This window comes from Zerene cesonia, chromosome 11 (assembly GCF_012273895.1).
Source record: "Zerene cesonia ecotype Mississippi chromosome 11, Zerene_cesonia_1.1, whole genome shotgun sequence".
Taxonomy (NCBI): Eukaryota; Metazoa; Arthropoda; class Insecta; order Lepidoptera; family Pieridae; genus Zerene; species Zerene cesonia.
Genome location: NC_052112.1, coordinates 3582224 through 3609960, shown reverse-complemented (window position 1 = coordinate 3609960; position 27737 = coordinate 3582224). Strand labels below are relative to the sequence as shown.

Below are 27737 nucleotides of genomic sequence, written 5' to 3'. Positions count from 1 at the left end.
TAATGCAATATTTATTAACTGACATAGCGAAAGTATTATTTCCAAGTGTCTAGGAAAAGCTAAGCTAATATTAAAACAATTTGTCATAGGTCTGAGAGCTCTTACATAACTATTCTTGCCAAATATGTGATTGGCCTGTGTAGCACAGGCATCAGTCAATTTCAGCTTTTAACTAAAAGATCGATCCTTTCTACCTCAATAACTGAACAACTGTCTGAACTAATAAAGATACTTAGCGTTGTTTGCATTCGCTTTTATTTCGTAATATTCCTCTAAATAATCTGTCAATACACTGTAAACTTTGCCAATCGTTAAAGCCTTGTCGAGTATATTCTTATATCAACTTTATATATTTTGCAACTAGCAATAATTTATTTGATATGATATTAGTGATGAGAAGCCTATTTGATTTAGAACTTAAATAATTTTCAGTTATGGAAAATGAAAATAAGTACCTACCTATATATATATATATATATATAGATAACCTTTTAGCGTTCCACTTCATAACCTTTCAATAAACTATCGATACTAATTCATTAAAGGGCCTACGAAAACTTTTTACGATATTCGTAAGAAAGCTTTTATATTTCCTCCAACTTTGTCCATTAACAACAACAGTATAACCCTTCAAACTTATAACGGATAATCGGATGATTTACTTTAATGGGTATAAATAAAACTAATATCTAATTTATATACACATTTATTACATCTGTATACATTAGTACACATTACAAACAGGTCCACAATTACCATTACATCTATATACACACAATTTACGCTGCCGCTTGAATAATGAGAGTTGGGGAATGTAAGGAGAATAATTCAACGTGTGATACATAACGTGATAAGATTATTATAATTGACTAGATATGATTATTGTAAATGTTATTTACATACATTTTAAATTTTGACTCTTTAATCATTAAACTTGAGGAGAGTTTAATACAAAGCATAATAATATATTCCATATTCATTTAGAACTAATCTCTCATTATTCACGTTACAGTTACGACAGTAAATGCCACAGATACACTATATTTTTAAATACAGAATAGAATTGTAACAGTCATATTTTACATATACTTACCTACGTTTTACATATTGTATTTGCAACTTGCCAATTCTTCACTGAAATTATGAATTGTAGCCAAAATTCATAAATTAAATCATATAATTACACCTAAGAATTTAATACTTTTTTATTATTTTCATTATTTTTATTGGTAACGTTCTGTTATTTACAGGTTTTATACTAATAAAATAACATCCTTAGGAAATCACAAATATTTTTTTGCAGACACTTGACTAAATTATGCCTCGATTAACACCGTAATACTTTTATATTATAAACACTACATTCAATGAATATTAACAATCGAATCAAATTTTTTATAAAAATTTAATATTGTCATCGATAAACCTGCTTTAGGTATTACAGCTGCTCGACTATAGCTCCATTGAAAGATAAATTGCTCCATTGCAAAAATCTCGCCGACATTTTCGAATTCCAACGTTTCATAGAGAATAAATAGTACTAAGACATCCTACTTTTCTACCTAACCGAAAATAATGCTATGCATTAAATATTACGCTAAAGCAATATACAGACGAAAAGTAACATATTTACACTGAATAATTATCACAAAATGGCGGCGAAGCAGACGTAGTTCAAAATGGCCGTCCATTCTGCGGTCGTTCGGGCAGCTTTGGCGGCACGTTTGGCACCGGGCGGCTACACAAAAAACATTGATAATTAAAATCTTTCGGAAATAAAATAATTAAAATATTCTACAGAACTAATGTTCGAGAATAAACTACGATATTAAATATGCTTTCGAAAATATATTGAAACATGAGCAATAAATAATGGAGAATACGTACTAAATGACATTATATATAAATGATGCTAAAACATAAGAAATTACATGCACACATTAATTATTTTAAAGCTTCTACATTGTACGCATTTATGCATCTCTTAGCACAACTAGCGATAATTTAAATATTAGTTACGCACGAGGCATGCACCATCTTTAGTTATGTTATTATACGTTACGCCATGCAACAAATATTGCAATGAATACTTATCAAATAGTTACTTTAAATTCAACCATAAATAAATTTTCTACACATTCTAGAAACAACGAAAAATCTTAATGACGATAAAAGGTCTGATTGAAATATAAATAAAACCGCAATAATATGAACTCAGCTTACCTAAACATCCAGTATTATGTAAACGTTAGAAGCATAACAAGTGAGATTGTACACTCAATGTTAATGGAATAAATCAAACAGCTTCAATACACGTATATAGCGTTTAATTACTCTATTTATACAGCATAAGATTAACAATATTCATAAACTATATCAAATCCAACAATCTCTGTCTAGATCTTTCGATGGTACTAACGCTATTAACAAGAGAGAGAGAGAGAGAGCAAAAACTTTATGATGATTATTATTTATTTATATTATCATAATTGTAATATAGTTACGCGTTAACTGCAGCGTCAAACGTGTAGGAACTATGATCAATGACGCCGAACGTGTCCCATATAATCGAAAAATACTCATTGCTCATTTCGGCGCCAATTTCCGTTAAAATTAACTGAACGACAATGAGCAGGCATGATGAAACGCTATATGGATGACGTAAGCCGCGCGTCTACATGATGATGAGTTAAGATTAAAATTCCATTAATTTTGTAACATTTAATTCCGATTTCACATCATATACCATAGAACATTCTAATAATTGACCAAAGATATTGCTAACAGCAACAATATAGGGGACAATCGCTTTGGTCTTACCATAAGTACAAACAGTTTACGTACAGTTTTCGAAGGCGATACCGATACAATACTGAACAGAGCACGCATTTAACAGAGCTCGGAACGTTTGCGTGGTGGAGAATCGACCGCATCTAAGCTAATGAAACACTTAAACACTGAGGTGAGAACAATTTGCAACACGCCTACGCAGCTAAACTACGCAAGTCTGGTGCATCAACATCAACAAATAGACGCTCGAGTCTTCTTCACATATAATATAATAATCACTTAAATCATTTACAGAAACAATTTGATATGCTCAATTTTTTTTTTTCTTCGGATGCTACGAAACGGGACGCAATCCCGCGCTAAACTCAACTACAATATACACCTAATATAACCTTAAGCCACTGAATATAATCTTTACAATTATACAAAATAAATTTAATTACATAACCATGTAATACGTGCGCATTGCGCGGGGAAAATTCTTCGTTTGTATCTCTTTTACAATAATCCTAAAGCACTGCTTGATTTATTCGTAGATAATACTGTAATTTTTCACAGCTAATTTAGTTGATTAATTATAATCTGGAATGTATGTTAAGTATCTGTATTTATCATAATTATGTTATATGCTGCATTCATGCAAAAATCTGTGAAAATAAATATCGACAAGTGTGTGATCTTCATGAATCACGAGTTAACTAATTTCAACAACCTTTTTGGGACAATTGTGTTATTTAATTAAAAAGTTTTAAATTATTACACTATGGTAACATTATGACCAGCAGTGTTATACGCATAAAACTTTACACACGTAGCGACACAGAAAATAAAATCCATACGTTATTCAATAATTACGGATGATCTAATCAATATGCTCGAAAATATAGTACTTCTTGAAATTATCGCTTTATGAAATTTTCCGAAAAAACATTTATTTTATAAATACAGTCAGTTATTTCAGTAACAAATGTATTATATAAAGCGTGAAAAAAACACAGTTTACAAACAAAAGCGTTAACTTATCACTGGCAACATCTGTCACAAAAATAAAAATCAATCAAATATAGGGGAATTTGAAAAGCGCAAGATTTATATAGTACACCAATAAATTCAAGGGCACCTTGACGTACATAGTAAGGGAATTAAAAAAATATTTATGCGATATAATACATTAAACCTATATGTGAAATCTTGGGTATGCTAGATAATTTATTTTAAATAATATATCTGCATTATATTGTTGTTTTCAGATATATAACTAATTTATTTTCTATTTTAAGTTAACGTATTGATTTTAATATGATTAAATACAACAATTAGTGGGCTCTACTAATTTAATAACAACAAATCCATTAGTTATAAGTTATAACTTGTTTTGTTTTTACAAAATTACACGAAAGGCGTAGTGCGTTGCGTATACACACGAGTTAGTACTATATTGGGTTAAGATGAGCGATCGGACCAGGAGAATTGAATTTTCTTAATCCAACAGAAAGATTTAAAATTATGATGAACGAAAGCACAATTTTCAGAAAATTAGGGTATCTGGAAAAAGTTCTCAATATTAACAATTTCTCTTCCAAAACAAGACCTCCCACCCGAACATCAGACAGAAAAGCATTTCCCCCACGGATTCCGAGCAACCCCCCCTAGCCCGATCCCCCTCGACAGCAGACGCACAACAGATGGCGCCACACGAGCGCGCAAGTTTACTTGAATCTCGCGAAGGCCGAGCTGAGCTCGCTGATGGCCGCGTTGGTGACGGCCTGGCCGACCGCCTGGTTGATCTGCTGGCGCATGTGCGGCGGCAGCTGGCTCATCGCGCCCGCCGCGCCCGCCGCCGCGCCGCCGCCGCCCGGCCGCCTAACGTTACACATCCACATTGTATGCTGCTCAATGTACCAACTACACTATCGCACCGTCACTATAGATGCAGTCAAAGTGTACCACACTTTGTCACTTTCACTATAGCTCTAGGTAATTAAAGCCTTAGGTATTCTCATTACTATGTTTGTTCACTATTCATTCTTTGTCACAGTGTACTATTTTGCGTGATACTTTAACATAGATTTGTATTATTTATTAGATTACGCACCAGATGTTTATATATTACGATAATTTACGATAGACTTGATGTTTCATATTTTAGACTGTATGACTTGTTAATACGGCAATTGGGGCACAAACTGTACTTGGTTTTTCACCACTGTCATAAAAATATTATATTGAATAAATATTGTTTTAAAGTATAAGTAAATGAAACGAAAAAAATAAATAAAATTAATTAATTCTAATTTTATAAAATTTGACACTCGGTCAATAATAAGCTATATTTTAAATGCACTGTAATTTTTTTTAACATCGCATTTGGCGGTTTTATGTTGTATATACTGAATTATATGAATTAATACTTCAATCGTCTGTACCAAAATTGATCCTTCAAACTGGTTTTCGTTATTGAAATGTTATTTTACAATATATGTAATAAAATAAGATTAGAACCACACAAGAGTTTGAGACATTAGAACCACAATAACAATTGAGACACACTCACAGCTTCTCTGTAAGTATCGAGTAATGTAACTGCCATAATATAACGTAAAAGTCATAAGAATATTTTATATCTTACAGGGTAACTGTGATTGTTTAACATAATATTTAATTAATTATGCACAGTGAAAAATATTTACAGTGGGGAGTTGTTACGAAGACCACACACGTGTTAGTGAAAAATTACTCGTAACATGCAGTGCTTTGCTAACAATTTATATCTGGCTAATAAATTAAACCTAATCTTAAATAGGTAAACAAAAATATAATAGCAAAAAGAACCTACATTGTACACGTTTGTTGATTTTTATATAAGTTAACTTGGTACATTATAAATGTTAATAGACACCTATAAATTGAAATATATTTTCATGTATAATTCTTAAATCTCGCTGCAGACAGTGCCGATATTTCGATGCGAGCACAACCTTATCGTTGTAAGTCAAACAGGAGCATTATAGGTTTAAAAAAATAACATTTTAAAGCAACATTCACAAAAATAAATTATTCATTTGTACATATATTTCTTTTTTTTTTTCTCATATAAACCGTCCGCAGGAGATTCAGGAAGCGTATATTTTTTACTACAACCACCTACGTAAACATTACTAATTTGATTATTTATTGGAAGCAATATTCTTTCAGACATTTCATAAGAATTATATTAATCATTTATCATTGTTACTAATAATATCGTATATAACATATGTATAAATATTTATAACCGAATGTTAACTTATTACATTTGATGATCATACAATTTGCTGTGTTAAATTGATGATGAAATAAGTTTTGGCAAAACAGATTTAAGTAACACGACATGAAATCGAATTATCGTTGTTTTATTATGTGTTTTACAACATTGAGAAATAGAAAGAAATATATTTCAAAATTATATTTTATTGGCTTTAGGGTTAGACTTCTTGAACGTCAATTGTACTAAGTTAACATGTGTATTTTAGTTAGTACCTTATTTCGTACGTAACTTAGATTGTTAGCACGCCCATCCCGCACTTAGCGCCGTCTGCGAAAATAATATATCTACTTTTGCAATATTCTTTGTCCACCAAATAAAGTCTGACAAACGTTTTTATCTTAATAAAACTCAAAATTTGATAACCTAAATTTATACTTGATTAGTAGAGCAAGCGTATAATACTATATTAAACAAATAATCCAGTTATTATCACACTAATAATTAATTAATTATTATGGCCGTTACATCACCCAAATACGAGCAAAGCACACACAGTAAATAATAGGTGCAAGTTATTTTATATTATTTATTTATTGTCTTAAACCCAAAGCCCAAATAGCTATAACTGTTTTCTAATAAAAATAAATTTTTGTGCAAACAGAAAAACACTGAAAGTTTATATTTTAGGTGTTTATATAATGAGATAATGAAGAGAAACCGTATCCAGAAAAAAAGAAAAATATTCATAACATGAATGTGTGAGACTAGTGTATTGTTGTGATTCCATAAATCCCTTTTTTTTCATATTTGTTATACACGGTCATAGATAATAAAATAGTATTAGTAACTATTCTGAATGTTCATATTACTGTGTATATGTGCAGGTGTTCTCGCGTATTTGGAAATTTACGTGTATGTGTATGTATTAGCTTGTACGAATGCGTGTACGTGGATGTTTGTATTTGGACTTTTTTGTTTTCATGTATCAGCTTATGCATATTTAACGAATGAAACGTAAACACATACTATAAAAGGTATCGTATGTGGCGTCTTACAATATGCATGCGCACTGCATTCGTACATATGAGTACATGTACATACTAGAGCCATACTAGCTCATGAGTTCGTGGGTGCGTATGTGTGGCTCAGATGTACTTGTGTTCGCCTATGTGGCTCCGATGTACCCGTGTGCGTATTTGTGTGTGTATGTATGTGTGTCTGTGCGCGTATACTCACGTGGGTATGAGCGGCGCGGGCAGGCCACCGCCGGGCGCGGGGCGCGAGCCGGGCGGGGGCGGGGCCGCACCGCCGGGCCGCGACGGCAGCGGGGGCGCCGGTCGCCCTGCGCCTCCCGCCGGCTGCGGCGGGGCGCCGCGTTGGCCCAGCGAACCTGCAGGCGAGGGTGTCATATATTATTGTTAACTAGCTTTTCTCCCGCGGCTTCGCCCGCGTAGAATTCGCTTATATCGCGCGACACGGTAAGGAGTATTTTCTTCGCATCAAAAAGTATGGTTTGTTCTTTCCCACGTTCATCTCCATCTACATACCAAGTTTCATCAAAATCGGTTTGACAATATCGAACTTTCATACAACTTTCATCTCCTCTTTCAACTCTTTCTACCATTTTTTCGCGATAAAAAGTATCCTATGTTCTTTCCCAAGTTCATTTCTATCTTCATACCAAATTTTGTGAAAATCGGTTCAGTGGTTTAGGCGTGAAAGCGTAACAGACAGACAGACAGACAGAGTTACTTTCGCATTTATAATATTAGTAGGGATAACACACACATATTTGCAAAGCACATATTCTAGGAGCTCAGAAGCATTTATTGACATACTGGGAGCACACAATTTTCAATGTTGCTATCTATATAAAATTTTGTTTGTGATAACACAAAAAATTTAAGATAATTGCAATATTTTTGAAAAGTTAAGTCATAAGTTTAGCAATAAGTTTAGTAAAAAGATCGTTCAAGCAATGCCATTCGAGTGCTAGCACTGACTCTGCTGCGGGGGCGCGGCGCGGCGCGGGCCGCCGGGCGAGGGCGGCGACAGGCGCGGGTTGGAGTCGAGGCGGCTCTCGAGCCAGTCGTTCTTGACGGGCGGCGGCACGGGCGTGCTCACGGTGGCCATCGACACGTCGCCGATGATCCGCAGCGCCTCCTTGCACGCGTGGTACATGCGCAGCATCTCCTCGCGCTTCAGCGCCTCCTCCGGCGACTCCTCCATCATTTGCGACTGTGCGGACACGCGTGTAACGAGTTAGCATAAAAACACATCATATCTACAATAATAAATTGTAAAGAGGAAAAATTTGTACTTTTGTTTGTTTGTTTGTAATGAATTAACTCAAAAACTACTTGGACCGATTTAAAAAATTCTTTCACCATTAAAAAGCTGCAACTTCGCTGAGTTACTTAGGCTACATATGTATATGTAAGCCGGGCGAACAGCTAGTATAACATAAAAATATTGCCTATACAAACGTTATTCATAAATTTTGCGATTTATGAGGATGAATAACTTTTAAAACTAGGTCAATTGTACAATACCGATTGTACCGATGCATGTAGATTGTATTTAAGCATGTTTCTTTAGACCAACGGGTACAAGTAATAACATTCATAATGTATATCTGTAATTGCTATAAACTTATACCGGTACATAAAAATATGTGATTTTAGAACGAAAAGTAGTATCTAAAACGCTCTCATTATCGCAAAATATCAAATCAATTTTTTTATGAATTGCATATTTAATATAAAATAAATTGTTCTTTCTTTCTTTCTCTCTTTCATATATTATTTGATAACCCACCTGATCACCAGACGCATACAGATGCGCAAGCAGCTCGCCGTTAATAAAATCTTTGGCATTGTTGATGATCATCATCATGATCGTCTTCGGCACGAGGTCCCTCGTGGTCTTGGTGACTATGCGCATGTACGAGTCTACCAGATTCCGGATCGTCTCCACCTGCCGCTCGAGCTGCGGGTCCATACTGCTGGTGCCGCTCGAGTCGGAATTCTGTAAGCAACCAACGATACCATACAGTTAAAGGACTAACGAGAAAACATAAAAAAAATTGTTTCCTTTTTTATCTTGATGAGTAATGATTAGACGACACGATGTCTCGATTATGCTAACAGATGTGTGTGCTGTGTATGTGTAAACAACTACCATCCGATACGATATCGTCAGCAATATCGGTAACAATGCATTGAATGTTTTCTTCCTTTAAATAACACCTATACGAAACCGTTGTGGCGGGTGCTATATGTATATGCAGGTGTACGGATAATTATGCGTTACGTAACTTAAGTTATATTTGGGTTTGTATTACTTTGTGAATGGCTGTGTGTCTATGAATACTTCATATCTTTAAACTAGTACAAATAGTAATAAAGAATCAAATAATAAAATAAAGAAATTGAATCAATAGTAAAAGTATAACACTCAATTACTACAAGTTAACGACGACTTTTCTAGATTTTAAAAAACAGCAATTAATGAAGTAAAAACTGTATCATGTATGGCGTAATTGATTTTGACAAATTAATGTATACTGTAAAAACGACAAAAAACGAGAATCTTGTTTAATATAAAATATTCGATACCGTAAATCTAGTCTTTAAGATTTCAGATGTCAACGAGCATTATCAAAAAAGCCTGGTATTAACGGCTAAAACCCCTCTACAAGCGGCTGATCTACAATGACTACTGTAGGTTATCCAACATGATCCATGATAGTGGGCTTGATTACGTTAAACCATAAACTAAGCCTTTGTTCAACCAAACACATGCATTAATAAGCTGGTGGTTGTTAAATTTTTGTCTTATAGCGTTAATTAATTTAAAAATGTATTACAATTGCGTGTATATGCCCTATAATAAACAGCGTTCCTAAACACGCAATAAACCTGCGGCCTATATAAATACATAAACGATGATCAATAAATGCGTATATAATAAACTTCCAGATCTTTTCATTTCATTTCATTTCAGATATAATCGACTTCAAAAATCCCGTAACTCCGCCCAAATTTTCTGATAAAACAAAGCAAATTCAATTCATATAATTAATAAACATGCAATCATAAACTCTCAAATTTGCATATGCGAACGCAACACACCCTATATACATCTTCAGTCCATAGCACAAAGATTGGAAACGACTTACTTTCTTATTTGGACCCGGATAAGGCAGAATAAACTAAAAATAAAGAAATAAAAGTGCTAAAACAAACAATTAAAAAAAAAATACACGAAAAAAAAAGATTATTTAAATCCTGTCCTAATTTATTATTTCCAATAGTTGTTTAAGAATCGTTTTTCTTCACAAAAAGTATTTTCTTAAAGAATATCATTCACATTGGAACTGAGAAAAATGCGCAAAAAATCAAACACACATGATAAAAACAGTACTTCACACGAGTATAAATTGGCGCTACATTTGATGTTTACATGCGTCTATTAGCGGTAAAATAGATTATACAATGTGCGTATCTATAATTATGGATAAAACGTTAGCTGATAAACTTATGCATAAGATTCGACTTACACTCCTCTTGAAATCAGATATCCATAAAACAATGAATTACAAGTTAGTATTATATGATATGTATATGTGCACTATCAAAACAAAATTAAGCCTGTTACAACAAACCTCATTTCCTTCGCCCTGTATCGCATGGCAAAACAATAGATTATTGTATATCAAGTCACTGACAGTACATACTATTAAAATATCAAATAATTATATAAATATATAAATATCGTTGATTATAAAGCAATATATGCTATAAGCTAAGAACTCTAGGATCGAAAATGTAAAGATAATATATAGAGAGGAAGGTGGAAGAAAAAGTAAAATAAATACGACAGGCAGATTAATGTGGCGTTAGGACATACCTCTTCTCCGTTTGCTGCTTCTGAAGTCTTTTCAGGGTACACACCAGCTCGGAGGAAGGACGCCTTCCAGGAATCCACGTCGTCTTGGGTTTCACATGACAATTCAAGTTGCTTGTAATCCTGGTAAAAATACATAAATAAAATTATTTACACTGCTGTAGAAGTTTGACTTTCATATATATAATTAAGGCAAAGACTACATTTATTAAAAACCCAAACGGAATCAATATCCCAAAATATTGCATATACCAGAAAATTTCTAAATTTTTCACGTGAGCGTGGATGGCTAAATCCTATACTACAAGGAAATTTTATGAATAATCAAAGGAAAGAAGGAAGGCCCTTGGTGAAAAGAAAAGCTGCATGATTGGATTTAAGAAAAATCCTCAATCCTATCCAAAAATCGAAGCCAAACTGACGGGTATAACTATACTTTCTTGTGAAGAAAATTAAAAGGCAAATGGAAAAAAATAAAATGTATGCTACCTATAAAAAGGAGCAAGGAAATATGAGACTAATGTGTGTGACAAAGTCCTTCATAATAAAGTCGCTAGGGGTCAGCTTATAAACGTTCACAATATAGTCGCTAGAGGTCACTAGGGGGTCACTAGGGGTCGCTAGGGGTCACCTTATACACGTTCCGGCCCTCCGGGTTGAAGAGCGCGAACATGTGGCGGCGCGACATGAAGCCCTGCTCGAGGTCGCGCAGCTTGAGCCCGTCGAGCGGCAGCATGTACTTCTTCTCGCGCTCCTCCTCGTCCTTGAACCAGGAGATGCTCTCCGACGTGAGCACGAACCAGTAGTCGCGGGAGCCTCCTGGACGTAACGCACCGATATTCAGTACCCGTAAAGTGCTCGAATAGGCATAGAATCGAGTTTGCACAATATTATAATAACATCTATTTAACTACTCCAAATTTTAGGCGTGGTAAGGCGCGGGCAAAAGATGTAATTTTTAAAACGATGACATAAGACATGCAAAGTTCATTGAGGTATATATGTTGTTTGAATGGTTTGGTTCTTGTAAAAATTGGCACATAGTGACGCTCCACACTTTCGAATTGTGTTTGATATGTTCATAACGAATGGTAATCATTTGGTGGAAAATATAAATATTGTTATTATGTTATTCATAGATTTTCAACCGACCTCATCGGAAGTCTCATTAAATTTTATGTAGTTTGACAGTTAGAAGGCGGTTTAGTTATCCTTTTTTATGTTGAATAATGATCAAAATTTCCTTATAACTAAACAGAAAATGAGTCAAGTAAACTTTGTTATTCAAGTAATTTTTTAAATGTTAAAATAAAAAGAAATGCTTCTGAATTATATTTTGATATGACTAGACATACGCTATATGTTCAATCAAAACATATTTCTTATTTAAAAAGATACAGTATCTGGAATTATTATTATTACAAGCAATAAAAATTACCTTTCATTATTCCCAAGTTGTGTATGCACATGTATCCTTTCCTGATGACCTGGTTCCCAAGTGCCCGATGGCCAGACTTAGCTGCGTTTTCAGATTGATTCTGTGCGCTGCAAAATAAAATCACATTACATACTATATGAATGCATACTATTAAATTTTAACAAGAAAAAAATCTATTTATAATGTTCGCGGGAAATTTCGAATAATTTACTATAAAATACTAACATACGAAAGAGTATTAAGAGTCTGCTTTTTGTAAATAATAAGCACATTGCTTTCAACTAGCAATAATGTTAAAGATTCCAATGAAATGAGATACAATCTACGCTAAAGCAAACAGTTTAGCAGGTGAACTTCAGTTGCTTATGTTTTTAGCTAAAATCGAGCCAGTAGCTTTTGCGTAATGGAGAAACAAACATCAAACCAACTCTTTACTCATTTAAATTTCTTAAAAGGTGACTAATATCACATTGTTCTATCAATAGTAGTTAATTATTGGAGTCAATTCAGTTTCATCTTATACTTTTCTTTTTTTTTCAATATTTAACCTAAATTAATAAAAATAGTCGTAGAGAGATTGAGATGCTTGACCTTACCTTTTCTACTGGGCTGTCTTCAATTGGTAGTAGAATTTAATTAAAAATAACTTTACTGACTGTAAAAAACGGTGTTACTATTTTAAAAAAGCGGATTTACTATTTTATCGGATTACCACGTTTCATCGCAAAAAATTGTCTGTTTGACTAACACGCAAAAACCACTGGTAAGATGAATACTTAGATTAAGTAGTTTTTAATTGTGATATAGATTTATAAAGATTACATGAATTATGGTCAGAAAAATTGAATTGCTGTTTAATGTTTATGAAGCATGAAATTAACATTATTAAACGACAAAATTATAATACTTCAATAGGATCCAACAATTATTTATTGGTAATTTTTACGAAGCATTAAACTTTGTCAAGATATGGATAGTGCAAAAAGTGATGCTTTAGGTTCGCGCACTCCTTGTAGTTACGGTATATCATTCCATAGAGGAATTATTGTATAATACATGATGAGTTGGAATTGCTTGCGCTACGTCTTACTTTTAATAGAGATATTCAGATAAAGGTCGAGTGTTCAAGAAGTGTCCAAAACTTTAAATAAAGTTAAAAATACATCCGATTTAAAAAATACGGTTAAAAAAAAAACACGCGAGCGCGGGTGAAACCACGGTTTAAGCTATACAGTATTAGTCGGTAATATCATATTTACTAACCGATTATTTTCATCAACATCATTATAAGATGTGTGCCGTCGTTTGCTGTAAAAATAACAGAGCTATTAGGTCACAGAACATAGATCGAGATAGAAAAGAAAACGCCACGCAAAATCATGAAGTTTTCTTCCAAAAAAAAAGGTCTAACTAACATACAACACGTTACTCGCTGAAGTATTCATTTTAATACGATTCGAGTCCAGTTTTACGCATGTGTCCTGCTTATATGAACAAACGAAAAGGGTCTACAATGGACTTTAGCGTAAAAAAATATTTTTTGTAAAATATGCAGACGTACAAAAATGTTATAATATAAATATGCTGAACAATAAATACCTTGATCTAGGTTCTGTGTGATATTTATAATGTACATGTGGCTGTGTATGTATGTATGACAGTAAATGAACTCACATATTAAAGAGTTTGTTCGCAACCAGTTGACACACCGGCTCGTTTTGCCATTTTTATATAAGTGTAACTATATTATTTAATAGTAATAATGATAACGTCATCAGTCCATACATACAATATTGGATGTACCTATTAGTATTAACATTTAAAATATTTAATGTTATTAGTAGAAATATCCGATGTATACCTATAAAAATATTTGTTCAGTAGTATCTAAAAAAAAAACTTTAATTCTGCATAAAGTGTCTATTTGCAATAGCATTTTTCAAATAATGAATACTAAAAAATTATTTGTAATAATAACGTTTCTCCAAAAACAGTATCTGTATTTATGAATTGTATAATGAAGTAGAAAAAAATTAAAAATACAAAAATAAATATATTAAACTACAAAAATTAAACTCCCATATTACAGGATACAACAGACACATAATAAGATCGACATTCACTCATCCGTAAAACGGTAAATTAAAAAAAATGTTTTCTGAAAGTCATGTCATATTCACAATGCTTATTAAATATCTTTCATTTTACATTCCCCTACATGCCTGTAAATTTAATTAACTCCCAACTAACTAATAACTAACAGGCTACCTTTTCCAGTCGCCATTTACAACCTGTAGATACAGGTTTCATTTTATATTCAACCCGTAAACAAATGAATGAAAGTCGACCTTTCGCGAGTTAGATCCTGAGGAATCCATTGCAATATATTAGATTCAGTCATGCGAATTAATCTCGGAAAATTGAAAATTTCGTTAATTTGCGTTGAACTATAATTTTAGCCTAGTTTATAAGAAAGCGATGTTAAAGTTGCAGATAGAATGTCCGACACAATTTCATACTTTTCAAACATTAGAGCGATACTTGGGTTACCCAAGTTGTAAGACAAAATTCTAGCATTATTCAAAAATCGGGATTTTTAAATAATGCTAGAATTTTGTCGTGTAGTAGTGTAGTGACTCAAATAAGATTGAAATAATATCACTTTCCTTGCATCAAGAACTAACGAACGTTTGTGACGCGAATTTATCTCAATTTTCATATAAATCATAACACTGAAAATGTAATGCATTCTGTATAGTTGAGAAGTATATTGTGTTGTGTTTTGTATAATTCAGATCCCAGATAGATTTCATGGAAGTCCTACTTGACTTTCCCCAAGTCCCCATATATCCTCTATATAGTCCCCATATTATAGTCTAACTCTCTCCGAGCATGACTAATGGGAAAATATCATGCATTCACTAGCGATTCGTCTCTTGACAAATCATAAAAGATCGATATTCTTAAAATGTAGTCAAGATCATCCAGAGTACTGAATCATTGAAGGCGATATTGTGAAGAAATTTAACTTACTGCCTAACCCGTGTTTTCTAAGAATTACATTATTTCCATATAATTTTATATTTTTTATTAAATGTAAACACATACTGTACAGAAATATAGATTATCTATATCTTCTACTACTTCTATCTATATCTTCAATACCATAGCAAGTACACAACTCGGCAAATCATATGAAACTTTTTATTATGTCATCGTCGGCAGTGGAGTTGGTGGTTCGCCTGATAGTAAGTACTCACAGGCCACAAACTTTTTGCGAGACGTAAGGTCGATTGCAAACCTGACACCTCTACAAATGAATTGAAAAGGGATTAAGAAAGGATTGTCGAGAGAACGAGGAAAGAACTGGGAAGGGTAAGGAAGAGGACTAAAAAGGGATCAACAAGAGGAATAAAGGACAAGGACTAGAAGAGTAAGGAAAAGGATATGGGTCTCCGGCTCCCCCATTCACCGAAAGATAAAGTAGACCCGTCATAAACACCAGTCTCTCTTAACTTAGGGAACCCGATGAAATCCTGTATCATGGTAATCGAGTACACCACCTCTCGACCACTCGGCAGCACCAAAGAAGATTGTGTATCATGATAGGGGGTGTCACGATACACAATCGAAACGCATTAACGCACAGTATACAGCGGGTGCACTCACTTAGCGAAACCGATGAAGTCCTCGTGGTTCGTGTTCATGTAGGCGAGCTCGCAGTCGATGAGCAGCACGAGCTGGTCCTTGCACTGCTGCTCGCGAGAGCGCACGTGCGACATTATGATGCGCTCCGTCTCCTCGCGCAGCCGGGGGTAGCGGGACATCTGAAGAAAGAGAAAATGTTGGTATTGTAATCATCATCATCATCATCAGCCTATATATGTTCCCACTGCTGGGACACAGGCCTCCTATGAGGGTTTAGGCCATAATCCACCACGCTGGCCAAGTGCGGGTTGGCAGATGGCACATGGTATTCTAATAGCTTAATTTTTTTTTTTTTGATAATTTCATAGTAAACTGATAAAAAAGACGAAGAGGCTATTTACTATCGACTTTTCGTATCGAAATAACATATTCTATGGCTAAATTTAAATTAAGCTAAAAGTACATACCCTCTCTGTACACACGCGGACCACGTTGGATAGCTCCTGCACGACGAGATCCACGCACTTGAGCGACGGCTCCTTTAGCCGAGCTATCTGCTTCTTTACGATCGCCTCGAACGCCATGTCCGGAGTGAACAGACCGACCTACGATCACAATAAATACTTATTACTCATAACTACTTAGTATGTATTACTAATTTAAATACTTTTGTAATTTTTTATAGTTTTTAAAATTATTATTTATAAAGAAAAAGATAGCACTATATGCACTTTTTATAATCTGTAATGTGTTTCAACAGAAAATAAATCTTTTCTTTACAATGAAATTAGCAACAATCTCTATATACGATGAGATAAACCTTGGAGCCACTCACCCTAATACCGTGAATGTTTCGTATGGCGAAGGCGATCTCCCTACGCAGTTCCTTTTCGTCGAACTCCATTTTGACGATCTCGAAGGGGAACCGCTCGTGGAACAGCCGGTTGATCTTGGCGCCGCCGGACAGCTCGTTGGTGTTGATCTGCGCGGATCCAGAACCTTCGATCGTTCTTTCGAAGTCCGTTTGCAGCTGCTGGATCATTCTGTTGTAGATGATATTTCGGCATTATTTACAGTTTTGTTTTTTTTTTTTGTTTCATTGTATCAATATTCAATAGTTAACGACAATCATCAAAGTCCCTATGCCAAACAGAAAACTCATATATCCCATGAGGTCCTCCCTCTACAATTAACCTACAAGAGAAACCAATAAAGGCAGTAGCTACTCACTGCAGCATAGCCTTGGTCTTGATAGACGGATCATCGGGCCGGAAGTGCTTGTACTGCTCCACGTCCTTCTCGAGCGCCAGCAGCTGCTTCTGCAGCTTGTCGCGTAGACCCGGCAGCGTGTCCCTGATGTGGTTCGTGAGCTGCTGGTTCAGCACGCGCTGCAGGTACGGCGTGCCGAGCCGGTCCGCGATGTGGCGGTACGACGGGTGGCTGGAAGTTACACGATTATTGTAGGGCATGTATATAGAAGAATACATAGCGGCAATGCATTTGTGTTTATTAGTTCATTAATTAGTCCTGGTAGCACATTTGATACTTTTTGACGTAAATTTTCATAAATTGTGTCATTTTAATTGACACAAACTAAAGAATATTGAGAAGTCGTGAAACCAGTCATTTTATTTGCTTCTGTTATAAGACAGCTACTATAAAAAAAAGTATGGTGAAATATAAGCATAACTCTGAAACTGTGTTTTTTACGTCGAACATTATTTGTAATTTGGGGGCCTGCATTTAAAATTAGAATAAGTATAAAGTATAAAAATAAAAAAAAATAGATAGAATAAAGACCAATTCTAATTATTCTAAATTATATAGAATAATTTTATAATTTTATTTAATGCCGATATATGTGAGCCACAGCGAAAACATCTGGTTTACTATATAATACGTCATCGATTATTGATTTACAGACACACATTCTCTCATATTTGTTTAACATAACAATACACCAGTACAGATAGCGTTGAAACTTATAAAAGCCATAAAAAATCATAAAATAAAACCTAAGGAAAAGATAGAGAATATAACAGAAACGAGAGGAAAAATAAATTACGATCGACCTGAGGTCTGGACTGAGGACATAAAGACAAAAGTGGGTTTTCTCTATTTCGGGCAAAACCGCAAGTCCCACCCAACGGTTCATGTAGAGATAAAAGCGATAGAAGCAGAAAGTGGGCGTGAGCCATGTCGCCACTGATTCGCTACGTAGTTTTGTTACTATAGTCCGACGGATATAATATACAACACATAATAATTGAGGTTTTATTGATTTATCTATACTGAAGAGAAATTAGTTTACATTGTATTTGTTTTATTGTGTTGTTGATATTTATACGGATCGTTAAAGAAAAAGTTTTATATAGAGAAACTCAATTATTTCATTGCATGATTATCTGTATTATTTATGAAATTGTATTTAATGCAATTCAGAATGTAGAACTAGACAGATAAATATTTGGATCACACTATCAAACCAAATAAGGTTGTCGCCTGTCACAGATAATAAAAAATTTTACTACGTATTATCATTTCTCGACTTCAATAAAAACAAATATATTTCTTGCTATGCGGCGTGAACCGATAAGAAAACAATAATAAACCGGTGCGCGATCAATGAACAACACTTTTATTTGTTTATCCAATACAGAGTTCAATATTGATAAAATCTATTTTAGACGATATTTATATAGGGGCATTTTACAAACACCAACGTGTGTTAATCGTGTCTCTATCTGGCAGGACACAGAGGGCTTCCTACCTACTTCTGCATAAAGAAAATCGATAAGTGATATATCAACTGCCCCATACCCCTCTGGGGGCCAAGGACTTCCATTAACGCGTGTTTATCATACAACCGTACTTATTTACATTTTTTTTCGAAGATGATGACTATTGAGATTGTCTATTTTCGAGTAAAAGTAGCATTTTTTTGTACGTTACTCGGGCTACATTTTAGTATATTAAGAATATCAAAAATTTACACATGACGTGTTCATAAGACAATATACGTTTTTTTATCTTATTTCAACACAATACCATGGACTTTGTAATGACCTTCATAAGAAAAATGACAATATTATCGAACGTTGAATTAGGACTCGTAATTCCCACTGTCATTAAGAACCATCTCACCTTAGGAAAAACTTCCTCTCGGCGGCCAGAGCGGCGGAAATGTCCTTGCGTCCGTCAATGTCCTTCTGCGAACGGTTGACGACGCCGATGTAGCCGCGCCGCAGCGGCAGCAGCTTGTTCTCGAGCACGTCGCGCGCGTCCGTGCCCTCGTCCATGAGATCCAGTTTGGTGATCACACCGATTGTGCGCAGACCTGCAAGTGTCATCATCGTCAGCCCATTTTTATTCCTTCTGTACAGACGCGTAAACCTCATAAGGCGGTTCAGGCCCGTACATAATCCACCACGCTGGCCAACTGCAGCATTTGACAGATCACGTGTCGTCGAAATTGTAATTTTACATACATTTATTTTCCTTCTACCGTTAAGTGTAATGATACATTATTTTATCAAGTCTACAGTCTACAGAAAATAGACACGAAAAAAGATAATTTTAACTCGAGACGTTGATTAATAATTTTTAATAAAGTCATTATTAATAAATTCATGACTGTTCAATATAAAATCCTTCAGAGGATACATTAAAATATTACGCAGAAACTATATCAATACTAGACAAACAGATACAAATTAAATTTGCTAATCACTGTATTCAAGCAGTCGTACAATTAGCGGAAACACGGTTACATCATTGCGTAAGGTCACTGGAAAACCTGCGAAAAACTGAGGCATCACCTTGTGGATCCACTTCTTTGGCAAGTTTAAGGGCATCGCTGTTCGCCAGATCGGTGTTGGCGGGTGTGACAGCGAGTATGAGGCATGATTCACGTCTGATGAACTGGAAGATCATGGCTTTGATCTGCTGCTCAATGTCGATGGGCTGGTCGCCGATGGGCACCTTCGTGAGCCCGGGCAAGTCGATCAACGTCAAGTTGAGTACTGCAATTAAATTCCCTTGTAAATATGGTGCTCATTCTTAATTGTTCATTTTGCCTGTAAGTTTCAAGCGTTCATTGAAAACCAATAACGATAAATGCTTTCATCAATCAATTCATTTTGCAATTTCTTTCTTTGTGTTTAAGAAAAGTTGGCTAAGGCGTATATATAAGGATACAACTATAAAATATAGGATTTTTTTCTTCCTTAATATAAATAAGGACTCTATTTTAATTATTAGCGTACGTGTATTTGCAATTATTATCAGGAGAAGGTTCTTATGAAAGGGAACTTAAACAGTAGAAAAATTAACGGGTGTTTAGCCTTACGCATTAGTCAATTCGCACGAAGACAGGACAGTCTGTCGGGTCAGCTAGTCGTTGATAAATAGTAACGCAAGTAGCGTCACATTAAATATAGTATGCATAAAATAATCAATGGATAATTGCTCAATTGCCTTCTACTTCATTAAGAACTATTATGTGAATGATTCAAATTCAAGGAAAACGCGTCATTCCGTATCTCTTTATTACATTGACATAGAAACTTGAACTTCTTACTGGACCGTGATTAGGCCGTTGACCTTAATACTTAATAATTTTAAGATTATTGGGTGAAACAAAAGAACTTAGACATACTTTATTTATCCGTGTTACTAACTCTCTCTCTCTACATATAAGCAAAGTGATCATTTTTTTACATTAATTTGTATGTATGAATGATGATTCGTAATTGATGAACCCATTTCACGAAATCTAAGCCAAATTGCATTGAAAAAAAGGATTTAGAACCTAAATACATAAAAGCATAAAAATAGTTAAATAATCATATGAATTAATAACGCCGATGTTATTTTCATCCCTGACCCGACAGACGGCATGGAGTTGCTCTTTAAATCTAAAACGCAATAAAATTCACGCATGCGCCATAAACACCACACCCGAGCTTCCCATCAATATATCATGAAACTGTACATTTCATTTACCAATTTATAAAAAATTAAGTTCAATAAATTGATGTATTTCAAACATAACTTTCGGTGTCACTTTCCAAAAGTTTCTTTTAGGTTCCATATTATGTTTTACCGGTGCTATTACGATACCTGAGCGGACTCGAAAATATTTATGTAGCATTGATTAATATAATATTGACATTTTCGATTGTTAAATCTTTGTGACATGTTTTATGTGGGTACCCAGGCCACGTCACTTGTTTTGTTTGTTTGTGTTTTGTACCAAGTAATAATGTAATTGTTTGTCACTCATTAAAATGTATCTTCAAAAAAGATCAAGTTCACTTAGTGCCGTTTTCTATTTCTTACCTAATACAGATGTATCTTATGAGATAAGATAACAAGAGTGCTTATGTACAATATTGTGCCAACATACAAATGAACAATAAAATAAATAAAAAACGATGTTCAATAGAATAATATAGAAATGCGTCCTTTGTACTTTGCGTTCCTGCATCTAATATCACAGTATTATCTTATATACATACTAGCTGCACCCGGCAAACGCTGTTCTGCCTTACTCTTATCGTTTAGTGGTATGAAAAATAGATGTTAGCCGATTCTCAGACCTACCCAATATGCTTACCAAATTTCAGAGGAATCGGTCAAGCCGTTTCGGAGGAGTATAGAGACTAACATTGTGACACGAGAATTTTATATATAAGAAGATTCATCAAGAACAAAGATATACATTTCCTTTAACGAATCTCATCATTCAAATGAAACAAATCATATACTTGAGATCACAACGACATAGTTGTAAATGAATAATAAACGAAAATAAAATTGATATACCCCAAGTTCATAATGCCTAGCAGTATTCTAAACGGTAAATTTAATTTCTTCATAACATTGTTTAAGCCACAGCGTGACCAACATAGAATTTTACGTGAAATTAGTATACGTAATACAGTAAATTGTTTATTACTTTAAAACAATCCACTAACATGCACCTGGCACGATGAATAAAAAACTCAATTGATACAACAAAAAGGCCATTATTTTTGTCATAGTTCGTTGCTTACAAAAAAATACCCATATGACCGCTGTCTTGTGCTGAATACCATAATTATGGTAACTATACTAACACTAATATGATATTAAAATTTGAGATCGATGTATGAAATTTAAAATTTCATCGTTTTTCCCTTTTTATTCATAAAATTTATTAAAATTTTACATTCCATAAAAAGTATGAGCATGAAGTTTAATAATATTATGTTGCGATAGTGCTATGTGATAATATATTTAGGTCAGAATCGCATCCGACATATGTTCTGCATAATAAATATTGCTCACTAATCTTTCACAATCTCATTATGTTCGTACTTAAAGAATCAAGGTTTTAATTACATGACTATGTAACTAATACATTACCTTTCCTTTTTTAGGAATGACAAACAAAATAATAGACCAGACGACCATCACATAGTTCATCGAGTATTAAATCGAAAATAGAGATCCCAAACCAATAATACTAACCTGTGATAACATTTAGAAGAATCAGGCAATTACAAAGCAAAGTTTCAATACTAACATTATTCATGTATAGTTTATCCTGTAATCTTTGAGTAGTCCGTTCAAAATTATCTTTAAACACCTACTTCCGATTAAGCATCATAAATATATGTAAAGTGTAAAACGATGGAGTTGAGTCATTGTACACTTAGATTATTATTAATGGCGTCATTTATAATCTCATGTCTACTTTATTTCAATGAATTTTAACTAAAGTAGTATGTATTGTAGATATTTCGAATGTTAATGCTAAGGGTACCTACTTGTACTCATTATTTTGTGCTAAGGGGCTAGAATAATCGATTCCGACGAATAATGAGTCTTGCTTAATCTAACAAAGCAATCAAATAATATTTATAAGAAAGCCTTAAAACAATTGTGTTAATTAAATAGGTATAGGTTTTCGCGTACATCTAAACAAACATTTTACGTTAAATTATAAAATGATGCTGTGCGCAAGGGCGTAAGAGTGAACTGCATAGCAGTCAATTAGAGTTTAATTGATACCTACATACGAATCAAAATCACTGAGGTACAATATGTCATGAGTGACCTCATTAACACACTTGACATCGGACCTTTAGTACAAATCGTATTATAAAATCGATGTATCCTTATAGGGCATACGTATTGCGATAAAATGTGCGTCTGTATGCGGAAATCTCAGAAACAAGTGCTGCTAATTTTGTTAGCAGTCCCCTTTCTTCGGATTTCGGGTTAATTATATTATACGAACATAACACTTACCATACAATAAATCCCAAAATATGCATCGAACATTTTGGAACTTAATGCAATTTTTTAAGTGCCACCAAAATGTTTCAATTATTTAATTTGACTTCACATATTCTTAAAAGCAGAAAAAGTAAATGCAATATTGAGTTTAATAAATATTGAGTTATTTCAACATCCAAGTCCATTTTTTAAAATAATAATACACTATTGAATTAAATCCCTACTAATCCCTACTAATATTATAAATACTAATATTAATATTATATTATATATTATAAATTATAAATGCGAAAGTAACTCTGTCTGTCTGTCTGTCTGTTACGCTTTCACGCCTAAACCACTGAACCAATTTTGATGTAATTTGGTATGAAGGTGGAACTGAACTTGGGAAAGGACATAGGATGATTTTTATCGCGAAAAAAAGGGTAGAAGAGTTGAAATAGGGAGATGAAAGCGATATAACTGAATTTCACGCGGGCGAAGCCGCGGGCGGAAAGCTAGTGTAAAATAATTTAATTTGCCGACAAGCATTAATTACAAAAAAAGTTGTGTTTTTCATATTAGAGCATGCAATTTTCATACCTTCTGTACTAAATATGATAGAATTGAACAAAATAAAACCACCACCATCAAAACTAGGCTACCAAGGCTTACCATTTGGCGAATAGACTCGTAAGTTGATAGGCACTGGAGAAATGCCCTTGTTGGATCCGGTGATGCGATCTGTCTCAGATTCAATCTCGGCACGTACTTCATTGAAGTCTGTGAACTTTTTGCCCTTGCAATGCAAGAACTCAGCGTATTCTAAAAGGAAAATTACAGAATAAAATCAAACCTTTTCCTACTGTCTTAAAAAAAAGGCTGTTATCAAATCTCAAACAAGACTATAAATTAATGAGTTGCAGAAAAACATTTAACAATCACAAATTAATTCATCACTCTCAATTACTTGAGAAATAAAGGTTGAACATAATCTAATTAAAATCAAACACTAACAATATACTCTTATTTATTTTAAATTATATTTTCCTATTAAAATGCCAACCAAAGTAAAAAGAGTTTGTGTTCCCAAGTCAATTACATAAAATATGAGAATTTACCAACATTACCTGCATTTCCATTTATCAATTGAAGAATCAATGGTCTTCTGGTTACTATACCAGATCCTCGGGGCAAGAAATCCCTATAAGAAAAATGTTATTTAATAACATCATTTGCTTTTTTTTTGATTTGATATGGTGGTACAAAGATAGATCATAGTCTTGATATGCACATAAGTTTATAACTTTTTCACTAAAAACCATGCAATTGAAGGTTTTTTTCAAGTTAATGTTTTTTTTTTTTGTTTTGTTACTTGACAACTCTGTAGGTTTTCAACTGATTAAGATTATTTGTTTTGAGTTTGATAGGATATTGTTGTCATTTAATCCCATTTTAAAATTTAGAGTGGTACCTGCCCCTAAGTCTTTAGGAGAAATAGATAGACACACAAAGGAAACAAGTACGTGTAAAAAATAATAAATTTGTAATGGATGTGATCTTTAGTATATATACAAGAAAAATAGGATTATTAACATCAAAAAGAATCCTTCTAATATTATAAATGAGATAGTTTGTAAGAATGTAATAGTTTATAGTCTGGATACAAGAGTTAAGCCGCAGGTTGTAGCAAATATTTTTTTGCATGTTAAGTAAAAAAAATAATTACTCAATTATCAACACATAATTTGGACAATAACACAGGAAGTTGATGCACAAATTGGAAGGCTTCAATGAATTTAAGTAGGGGTCACCAGTGTATTGATAAATGAAGAATAGTAATATTTAATATAGACTGATAAGGAAATAACTTAAAGCATTTAATTCTATTATTCAAAATTAGGCAACATATTCATTAAGCTGAATTAACTATGAAAATTAGTTTTAGTATGAAAGATAGGCGAATTATTTATTTCAGGTAACCAATACAAAAGAAAAAGACAATTTATAAAAAGACAACATACTACAAATAAGATAGAAATCACTATAACTATGATTTTATGTTTGCTCAGACAAATCTATGTAATGCAATGGGTTTTCTGAAAAGTGGGTTGATTGAGCTTTATGTATTCATCATTACAAGCTATGCCTTAACACTAAGCTAGCTTAAGTAATAACTTTGATAATCTCTTCTATCTTCTACAGTATTAAATATTATATAGTAAGTTTAAATTTGAGTGGGCAGGTGTGTGAGTGTGTGTGTGTGTGTGTGTGTGTTGTGCTATTACATCCTTCCTACTTAATATTATAAATGCGAAAGTTTGTAAGGATATGTGTGTTTGTTGCTCTTTCACGCAAAAACTACTGAACAGATTGCAAGGAATTTTGTATGTAGATTGCTGGACAACTGGAATAACATAAAGGCTACTTTTTATCCCGATATTCCTACGGGATACGAACTTACGCGGGTGACACCACGGGGCGCAGCTAGTTAACCATAATCAATTGTTATCATCTTACTAATATTATAAATGTGAAAGTTTGAAAGTTTGTAAGGATGTGTGCGTGTTTGTTGCTCTTTCACGCAAAAACTACTGAACCAATTGCAATGAAATTTGGCACATAAACAGCTGGACAACTGGAATAACATATATTCAACTTTTTATACCCGATATTTCTACAGGATACGGACTTACGCGGGTGAAATCGCGGGGCGCAGCTAGTGTATTATATTTTTATTCTCAATCTCAATAGAAATTTTCTAAGTTATGTACCTATAGATTTCTTAGTAAATTCATTTTATGAATGTTTTGAAAATAATTTTGGGATTAGTGATAACAATTCAGGACACAACTTCTATTGTGTTCTAGTTATTTAGATAGTTTTGAGCTTCAAACACAAGTAAATACTAGTTTTGAACTATTAAAAAATGCATAATGACTCCTTCACAATACATGAAATGCAATATTTTTAGCATCTGTTAATTTGTTAAGAATTTAATAAGTGTTGATGTTTTAAATATCAACAAAGACTTTGTCATAAGGCTAGTTGATTTGAGGAGTTTTAGTTTACTGACATTATTTTCATTGCTATTCATTTTATTGTAATTAAAACTGACAATGACTAATATTGTGACTGAAGGGACAAAGGATACAGAATTTTAAAATTGGATTTAGTCGTGTTCCATTCTTTCATAGTGAAAAATCTCACCTGCCGACAAAATTTTCTAACACTGAACTTTTTCCTGCTGATTGACCACCCACTACCGCAATTTGTGGTAGATCTAGGGACATATGCACACCCATTTGAACAAATGCATCTTGCAATTTGTTTACAATGGGTATAAGCTGTTGCATTCCAAAATTTCCAGACATTTTTGCTGAGAAACATTAAATTCACTAATATCACAATCACTAATTCATCATCGAGACTTCACATCATCGATAAACTGATATATTTTTCAATATGGTGGTTGGTGGGTGGTTATGGCAACCTACGTTCCGTTTTTTGTAATAAATGTCAAACTTACAAGGAAGGTATTTCAATGAAACGAATAATATACAAAAATTAGAAAATTATTTTGTAAAAGAAATAACTATTAACAATAAATTTAAAGTAAATTGCATGAATATTTTATTTTCATCTTTCTTATTGAGATATTAGAAAAAAACCTTGAAAAAATAATTTCAAAATAAATTTTCCGAAATTAAATATTAAAAGAAACAAGTAAAAAAAAATCTCATGATTTTTGCGGAATAAAAAAACAAAGATTTTTCAAGGTTTACATAATCAATACAGCGTGACATGCGCAATAAATATAGGCCACTATGATGTATATTATGAACCACCGAATTTTACGCACGTCGTTTATTTTATGCAAGAAATTTATTACTATATAATTTATTTAAAATAACGTATTTGAGAATTATGTTAAATACCCACTTGTATGTAATTTATAAAAAAAATCGAACGAGAAGGTTTTTAGTATGGTTGGTCATTGTTAATCTTGAAAAATAAATCACTTATTAAATTACTTATAAAAGGTAATTTTTTATGGCATTTAAGTGTGTTATATTTTGTTAGTGATACTTATAACGTAACGATTTTACACTTTTGCAGAAGAATTATGTCAAAAGAAAAATCGGGTAAAAATATATATAACTATTATAACATACCTGCCAACAAAATTTTCAAGTACTGAACTCTTTCCTGCTGATTGTCCACCCACCACAGCAATCTGGGGTAGATCTAATTGCATATGAACTCCCAGTTGCGTGAAAGCATCTTGCAGCTTATTAACAATTGGAATCAATTGTTCCATCCCAATATTCCCGGCCATGGCTGCCGGATATATTCGATCTCCTCCTTATTCTGCACTTCTTCAAAGATCTTCACCTACTGATTCTCGTTCATCAATATGACGATATTCCTATTGCGCAAGCG

The 27737-nt window shown here is 33.6% G+C and overlaps 1 protein-coding gene across 14 annotated transcripts; it reads right to left on the bottom strand.

Annotated features, from left to right (window-relative positions):
* Nucleotides 1-1107: 1107 nt before the first annotated feature.
* On the bottom strand, nt 1108-27715 carry LOC119829914 (dynamin). 14 transcript variants are annotated; one of them, XM_038352629.1, is made up of 20 exons: nt 27470-27715; nt 24425-24498; nt 23970-24119; nt 19850-20053; nt 19176-19368; nt 17262-17471; nt 16867-17074; nt 16499-16636; nt 16053-16210; nt 13647-13691; nt 12384-12490; nt 11577-11764; nt 10949-11068; nt 10704-10718; nt 10599-10604; nt 8855-9064; nt 8041-8275; nt 7274-7427; nt 4504-4653; nt 1108-1738 (listed from the first exon to the last, which is right to left on the bottom strand). In XM_038352629.1, the coding sequence occupies exons 1-20, from the start codon at nt 27631-27633 to the stop codon at nt 1675-1677; spliced, it is 2793 nt and encodes a 930-aa protein (XP_038208557.1). In that variant the 5' UTR covers nt 27634-27715; the 3' UTR covers nt 1108-1674. The 14 variants fall into 14 exon arrangements, with proteins under 14 accessions (XP_038208557.1, XP_038208558.1, XP_038208559.1 ...); XM_038352630.1 differs by lacking the exon at nt 27470-27715 and adding an exon at nt 26505-26757; XM_038352631.1 differs by lacking the exon at nt 10599-10604.
* Nucleotides 27716-27737: the final 22 nt, after the last annotated feature.